The following is an 8382-nucleotide window of genomic DNA, read 5'->3' as shown; positions in this document are numbered from 1 at the left end:
GAGTTAGTCCCGAAATGACCTAGTTTCTGTCGAGTGGCCTCACTCTCTACTTCCAGTTCAACAAGTTGAGTCGAGCGTGTTAGTAAGAAAATCTGATCCAAGGGAGCTAACTATTTTTTTCTTTTTTTTTTCTCTCGAAAGGGGACCAGTTATTTCTTATTGTCAATCACAGCATGAGATTTGCAACTTACATTCTTGATTTTCAGTCAACCATTGTAAGGTCTATTTCGTTCAGTAATCATATAGTTAATAAACCTATGGCATTTTATGAAGAATCGATTTTCACCCTACCAAACATTCTAAGTGAAGACAACAAAGGATTGATCCCTACATATTTATTGGAAAAGGTAAACGTGTATTTTAAGGTATTGTTTGGCGATAAAAATAGCCATTTTATTCCTTTTTATAATCAGGAACTGGAGTATTAATTCAGTTTGGCTTCTCAAACGTAACATATCGTTTGAGTCGAATATGCAATGTAATGGAAAAGAATACAGAATGTATGGCAGTTTATTGAACTGTTTTACAATAGGCCTAACCATTTTATATATTATATTATTAATCAGGTCCATGGTTTTACTACGGTTGGCTAAATCCGAGGCAGGATTAATCCGTTGCAGGTTGCACTTTAATACACCCACACCTATGTCATCAACAGATGTTCATGGTGAGGAAATTATGGTGTACCAAACCAATTACTTTTCTTTCATTTTGCAAAGGCAGTGGCAATTGTTACGAGTCGTAAAAATAATCCTTAGGCTATTGTTACGACGTAGTCCAGCTCTGAACGTAGGTCTCATTACACTCACCTCTACGTCCAGGGACCGTGTTATTGAAGCCTTGGCGAAAAAGTTTGGCTTCCCAGTCAATTTAACTGGGCAACTTTTTACTGCGAAACGGTCGAGTGTCAGTCCCTGTGAACGCCTGAACAATAAAAATGAACATCTTAGTGAGAAAATAAGACCTTGCTTACCTCGCTAGAGTCAGTATGAGCGACACGACACACTGTTAAAAAATACGTCTCCGTCTTCTAACCGACTTGGCAGACATCATTGAAAGGGTAACGCACAAATTTAAGAACTCGGTCATATGAGATGAAGGTTGGTTATCTGTAAATCTAACAATCTAATAGTCTGTTATTCCAGTTGTCTTTAGTACAACCGTCCAAATATACCATCTTTCCCTAATTGTTGACTCATTTGATGAACTGGCGACTTAGGACTCGACTCGATACCAGGCTCAGCGACTTGGGACTCGACTCGAACTGAAGGTGCAGCTACTTGGGATTCGACTCGGACTGGAGGTGTGCGACTTGTTCCCACCATCGCCAACCGTCTATAATACCTGGCGATGGCCAAAGTGATAGTATATTAAGCTATTGCTTAAGACATCAATTAATTGATTTGTATCTTATAGTTTTAATATATTTTCAGATTGATTGAGTAACGAAAAAAAAAATTGAGAATACAACAAAAATCAAGATGAATGAAAAAACTGCAGCAAATTTCATTAATTCGTTGGTTAAAAATTTACAAGTTTTGTGCCACAGCAATTTGGATTTTAGCCAAAATATTGAAGTTATTGGACATCTGTATCTGAATATAGACAGCTCTAAAAAAATTAATTACATAGTGAATGAAAAAGTTTGCAAGAATGGCGAAGCATCAACCATGTTTGTTAGTAACAGTTTTCATGCAGAAGATAAAAAACAAAAACCTGAACCAGAACCATCAAATCAGGATCCTACAGAAGTTGATAATAGGACTAATTTTTCAAAACATAAAAGAACCATGTCCTCAGATGTTGAATTAGGACAGAGTTATGGTTCTAATTTAAAATTTCAACATAGATTTAAAAAACACCAGGTACCCGTACCTAATCCAGAGCATAATAATTCGATATCAACAGCAGGACCTCTTCCAGCAAAAGTTTCACGGCAGAGTTACTCATATGACTTTGAACCACCGGTAACATTTTATCATGACAGTGCACATAGAAACCCTCTCCTATCTTCACCACTTAGTAATCAAGTTCAAGATGTAGATTTAAGTCGTGTTAAACATGAACCAGGTGGTCAGACTCCATTATCAGCTTGTTCATATCCATCCTTAGGGTCAGCAGAAACAGGTAAATGCACTTTAAAGAGGAGATCTGTGCGTATTGGTCAGTGAAATATTAAGCAGACTATTTAATTATAGTTTTAATATGTTTTAGATTTTTTAATCAAGATGTAAAGCTGTGTAAAGTGGATGTACAATGATTTCATTAGAGTGAAATTGCTGATAAACATTACTCTATTACTTCAATCAATTATTATAGTGTTTTGCTTTTGCCATTGATGAAAAAACAAATTTTTAGGATTTGATCCTCTACCGTGGAACATATGTACTATTCGTTTGGATACAAAGTAAAAAGGGAATTTTTTGTGTATAAACATATGTATTAAAACTATATCCTTATATTTCTTTAACTGAAACATTGTTAATTTTCTTACTTTTTGTCTTTACAGTTTCAAAATCAGGTGAAAGCCATTTTAAATTCTCACCATTACATAATACTGGACAGATGACATCAAATGAAGATTCTTTAAATATTAATGAAAAGACCGCAGAATTTTACCCAATTGGCATGATGTCACATTTAAAACAGCGTTCACAAATAACAACCTCAGCAACTACAGCATTGCCATCAATATCTACCTTAACTAACTCCTATGGAAGTGCTGATACGTCATCCATGCAATCTCTTATGGCACATAATTTAGGTAAGTTTGAACTAAGAGATTCTTTCAAATTGGACTATTTCAGGGTGATCTCCAAAATCTCCAAAAAATATTAACATGTAAGTTAATCTAGACATGGTTGCAATTATTGAAATACTAATGTTGTCCTACAATATTTTGATACTACAACTTATGACCAGAGAAATCAAAATATTTGATTTATCATTTGACTAAAAGAGTTTTAACTCTACTTTTCAGTCTCGCCACGTTCAAGAGGACAAAGAACGGATTTAAGATTAAATGAAAAAGTTAGTTTAATAATTGCAGCCATGTCACCAGACAAACCTAAACAGTCTGAATTAGCTGCTAAGTATGGTGTTTCTCAGCCCACTATATCCTATATACTTCAACGTAAGGAATCGTATCTGGCAGAGTACAGAAAATGTCAAAGTCGAATGTCACAGCAACAAAATCTGTCTCCTTCTCTCACAGATATAGACATTGATATTGATACTCTAAATTCTCTTTGATTAGTTTTATTTACAATTGGTAAGATTTTTATAAGACAATTTCATGTACTAGTGAATGAGTGTGGTATTTAAGTAACATTTTTTGTACCTAAAGTTTTGTCCCCTGGTTTCTTAAATACCAAAGCCATTCTTTCTGCTAAATTGTTTTATTCAATCAAAAAAAAGTATTGATGTATATTGACATATAGAAAGACTTTCAGTTTAGTTGATATCTGGTACTGTACTGTAATAGACATTAGCAGAGAGAAAAGATTTATTTTAATTTTGATTAAATAATTTCACTTCTCATAATACTCAGATATCAACCATACTTACAGTCTTTCTTTCTGTTTCAGTTTCATCTGTGTCATCAAGATTATCATTGGAAGATAAAATTAACATAATTAAAGCGGCAGAATCGAGTGATAGGCCTTTTCAAACACATCTTGCTACCCAGTATGGTGTTAGTCAACCAGCAATCTCCAATATATTAAAGCGAAAAGAGTATTATCTTGCTGAACATGAAAAGAAACAGACATTAATTAAGACAATGCCACATATGAACAACTTTTTGTAGTACAAAAGGAAGAAATTGTATGTGCACATGTACTGCATGTATCATTTCTTTTGTTTAAAATTTAACACTCTGTTTTCTCATGTAAAATTTGTTGAATTGCAGGATATCCAGAACGACATACTTTATCATTAAAGGATAAAATTGATATCATTAAGGCAGTAGAATCAAGTGAAAGGCCGTCCCAGAAAGCACTGGCACTACAGTTTGGAGTCAGTCAGCCAGCAATAAATCGCATTCTTAAAAAGAGAGACATTTATATTGCCAAATTTGAAAATTTAAATGAAAACTTTGAAATGGTGTCTAATCTATATTCAGGGACTATACAATGATAAGTGAATATACAGACTAAAAAAAAAGATTTTTTGCTAATCTATGAGTGTGCTTCAATATCTAAAAGAGAGACAATGCACAAAATATAATATTTTTGTACAACAGAGAATAATAGCGGTATCAGATAATAAGGTGACAATATTCATATAAATTCAAATCTCTTAATAAATTTTGACATTGCTAACATTACCCAAAGGCATTTGACATTAATGTGTAGGCTGTATTAAGGGTGAGTATGAGCAGGGAATTACAAATTAATGAACACCTAGCTATCAAGTTGCTGATCATTATGAGAAAAAATCATGAATATCTTAAAGAGGTTTTTAAAGAAATATTAACTTTTCTTCTTAAGTGCAGTATTTGTGAACACTTTCAATACAATATTGAATGTGATTTTTGGACTTCTTTATTTACATATAATGTTTCCTGTTAGAAAATCTTGTTTATTGCAGTCGGAATGAAGAAAACCTTGCGGCATGCAGTGAGCCATGAGAGGAATTTTGTCTGGAGAGCAGCAATTCTGCCGACTGTACATCAAATTTTTAATGCCAACAGTTCTTTTATGTGCATGCCAACATTTTTGCATGATTTGAACAACTTGATGCTGTTCCTTGCCTGTCACCACTGACAAGCTGAAAACACACTGATAAATTCTAAGAAACTGTATGAGCTATAACCAGGAACAACCCCAGGAGCTCCCGGTTTGTGAGCCAGCTACTTTTTCACTGAGCCACTATATTGTCTCCACTTCAACCACAACGAATATAGCCTGGACAGAAAGTCGTTTCGGGAACTTTATACAAGTACTGTACAACCTGACAGCTAGTTACAATATACTGTTTTGTCATAGTAATATTTGTTGCAGTCTAACAGAGACAATATAGGCTGAAATGATTGAGAATGTGTTAGTATTTTCCATCTTGGATGATATAATTTCAGATATGGTCAGAAAGGAAATAAATAGCAGATGTGCATTTGTTTCTAGATATACATGTAGTTTTTAGCGCAGGTGCAGAAATTTATAACAAAAGCTTTGAGGATTGATCAATCATTAGAGATCTCAATTAGTTATTGCAAAACGTTGAATCCTTTTGTTATTAATTAATAGCAATTGTCATAAGAATATATTTCCAGTCATTAAAACAGTTGATAAACGAAACAAAGCAGTTCTTCTTGTACTCCCACATTTAACTTTTAAATCTAAAAACTATTACACATACTTATGGAAAACAGATACTATTTATTTTGAGTGACGTTTCGAAGAGTATTCTCTGAACGTTAGCAAGCTAATACATTGATAGAATACTCCTCGAAACGTCACCCAAAATAAATAGTAGCTGTTTTCCATACATGTAAGTGTTTGTTACAGTTTATTGCTCTATCCAGCTACTAAATGCCACTAAAAGATTATTTTAAATCTATGTTAAAACTTTATATGTTATCAAGGAGTAAATTGGTTACTATAAACATGATTTACTATATTATAGACAATTTTAGGAAGAGTTGTGAAATGTTATTGTTACTGCATGCAATCATCATCATGTGACTGTGGAATAAGTGTATTAGTTATAATTACAAAATAGCATTGCTATATTTAGTAAATATTGATAATCTTTTGATGTTATTTATTACAGATGTTATATAGATAATAAATATAATCTATAACAACTTATTTGTAGGAAACCTTGCAATTAAATGTAACGTTGTACTTGTTGATGTACTTTATTTTTTTATATACATATACTATTTTCATTAAATCATTTGAATTTATTACTGAGTTTTTATTCCAAAAAGATTTTCTGTCAGCAGTTGACAGCACTACAACAAATAAAATTACCACCCCAGTTTTGTTCAGACTTCTAAAGAGCACACCTATCCAGGACACTGTTCTTGATGGAATGGTTTAAGATTTATTAATTACCTTCCGGTTTAAAAATTAACTTCTAAAATTTCTGAATTTGATAACAGGGGTTTTGAATAGAGATTGTTGTGATCTTCAGGCATAATTAAAAAATATTTAGAATTGTATTAGTAATGTGGAAGACCAATAAAAATGCGCAAATTAATTTTGTCTTTTCTAAGGGCGTTTAATTTTAAAACTATACTAAATAAACAGAAGCAAAAGTAATTGTATAAATAAATGATTTGAATTGGTTGGACTTAGTGAACAGTATTTATATGTCCACATTGAAAAGTAGGTCTATATTGTCACCCTATGCCCATCAGTCATGAGACAAAGAAACCTATTGATTTTTATACGCCCACATTTTCATGTCGAAGTATTATTGTCGTCGCCCCTGTCCGTCCGTCGGTTCCTTTCGATATTGGCATGTATCGGACCGTAACTTCATGGATTATTGCCCCTGATTGCACGAAAAATCACGTTTTTAGCTTGTGAACACTGTAGAGGTCACAATTTTTATCCGATTTGGTTTAAACTTGAAATGTTTGCTTATAACCCAAAGATCTCGGTTCCTTTCGATATTCGTGCATATCGGAACGTAACTTCCTGAATTATGGTCCCTGATTGTACGAAAAATCGCGTTTTTAGCTTGTGGACCCTATAGAGGTAATAATTTTTATCCGATTTAAAAAACTGTATTTTTATATCACCGATACACCCTAAGGACGACTGAGTTAGAATTTCTTGAAAATCGGACGAAAACTGACAGACAAAATTGCCACCGTTCGTTCTCAAATAGCATAAAAATATGGTATATCAAGGTTGTGGACTCTATAGATGTCACAATTTTTATCCAATTTTGTTGAAACTTGAAATGTTTGCTTATAACCCAAAGATCTCGGTTCCTGTCGATATTCGCGCATAGCGGACCGTAACTTCCTGAATTATGGCCCCCGATTGTTCGAAAAATCGCGTTTTTTGGTGGTGGACCCTATAGAGGTCATAATTTTTATCCGATTTAAAAAAACATATCATTATATCACCGTTACACCTTAAGGACGGCTGAGTTCGAATTTCGTGAAAATCAGCCCAAAACTGACAGACAAAATGGCCGCCCCTCATTCTCAAATTGCGTAAAAATATGGTATATCAATGTTGTGGACCCTATAGAGGTAACAATTTTTATCCGATTTTGTTGAAACTTGAAATGTAAGTTTATAACCCAAAGATCTCGGTTCCTTTCGATATTTGCGCATAAGATATTTGCGCATAATGTCCTGAATTATGGCCCTTGATTGTAGGAAAAATCACTTTCGTTTTAGCTTGTTTTCTATCCATCTCTCGAAAATGTGGCGTATCCTGCCTGGCAGCCGCTGGTCAATGATTTCCGATAACTACTGTTATGGCCCTTGATCACCTTGAAAAGTCTTGTGGATGCTCTAATAGAGACCAAAGTTATCATCTAATTGACTTTAATTTATACACTGAGTCATGAGTCAAAGAATCCTATTGATTTTCAATCATTTCCGGTAACTTCAACAACTAAATTCATCCTATTACATGCTTTGAATAAGAAGAACTAGAAGCCAAACAATTTCTAACAATTTCTGATTATTACTTAAATGGTTGTTACTCATAATCAATTTTTAGTGTCTTGTAAATGCTTTCATTACTGACCCCAAAAAATAGATGCTGTGAGCGTATGTTTCATTGCCCAGCAACCTATATTTCGTCTACGCAGAACCCTCTGGCTTAGTTAATGTAAATTCCAAGCAATGTGTGAGTCGCACCTCAATATTGGAAGTAGGCCTATCTACTTTATGGTGTGGATGAATATAATCTTAAACACTGTCAAAGTTTCCTTTTGTTCTAGGATTTTGAACTACCGGTACATGCTAAATGAAATTATTAGAAATGAGCATTAGAAAAGTAATATACCTCAGCGAGATATTTCAACCAGAGTTTTATTAATAGCCTAATTATATAAATACTTTGAAGTGAAAACAAGGACAGGATTGCCAAACTTCATTTTAATTATACTTATACCTGTGAAACTGAATTCGACTGGCAGTAGTGGTGTGCTGCTCTGAGTATTGAAGACTGGTCATAGGCATACAGGCCTTTTTTTCCTGGGGGTTGGTGGGGGGGGGGGGCTGTATCATTTTTGCCCGAAAATACGGATTTCTGGAATTTCATTTTGTGGGATGGAATAATATCATCATATTGATCAGACGATGGGGATGTGTATGTGTGCAAGGTTAATATTATAAAAGTTTCTCAGGCTAATACATGTACATTGAATGTAAAACTAACGTCTTGATAGAAGTTATATAATTTGGGT

At 33.8% G+C, this 8382-nt stretch overlaps 1 protein-coding gene across 7 annotated transcripts; it reads left to right on the top strand.

The window, feature by feature from the left end:
• The first annotated feature begins 215 nt into the window (after positions 1-215).
• LOC126816063 (uncharacterized) lies at positions 216-5908 on the top strand. 7 transcript variants are annotated; one of them, XR_007678212.2, is made up of 6 exons: positions 256-365; positions 1434-2127; positions 2510-2764; positions 2981-3271; positions 3588-4270; positions 4591-5908. XR_007678212.2 is itself a non-coding variant. In XM_050542225.2 (5 exons), exons 2-4 carry the CDS (start codon positions 1482-1484, stop codon positions 3250-3252), a joined length of 1173 nt encoding a protein of 390 aa, XP_050398182.1. In that variant the 5' UTR covers positions 216-347; positions 1434-1481; the 3' UTR covers positions 3253-3271; positions 3588-5908. The 7 variants fall into 7 exon arrangements, 5 of the variants coding, with proteins under 5 accessions (XP_050398182.1, XP_050398180.1, XP_050398185.1 ...); XR_007678211.2 differs by having other exon boundaries at positions 3588-4367; XM_050542225.2 differs by having other exon boundaries at positions 216-347; positions 3588-5908.
• Positions 5909-8382: the final 2474 nt, after the last annotated feature.

This window comes from Patella vulgata, chromosome 3, assembly GCF_932274485.2.
Source record: "Patella vulgata chromosome 3, xgPatVulg1.2, whole genome shotgun sequence".
In the NCBI taxonomy this organism is placed as follows: Eukaryota; Metazoa; Mollusca; class Gastropoda; family Patellidae; genus Patella; species Patella vulgata.
Note: the sequence above shows the minus strand (reverse complement) of the source record. Positions and strands in the feature narration are given on the sequence as shown.

Coding starts and splice junctions, on each gene's coding strand:
- LOC126816063 (XM_050542225.2), top strand. CDS start 1,482: ATGAATGAAAAAACTGCAGCAAATTTCATTAATTCGTTGGTTAAAAAT. Junction 2,128..2,509: donor CTTAGGGTCAGCAGAAACAG/GTAAATGCACTT, acceptor TTGTCTTTACAG/TTTCAAAATCAGGTGAAAGC. Junction 2,765..2,980: donor TCTTATGGCACATAATTTAG/GTAAGTTTGAAC, acceptor TCTACTTTTCAG/TCTCGCCACGTTCAAGAGGA.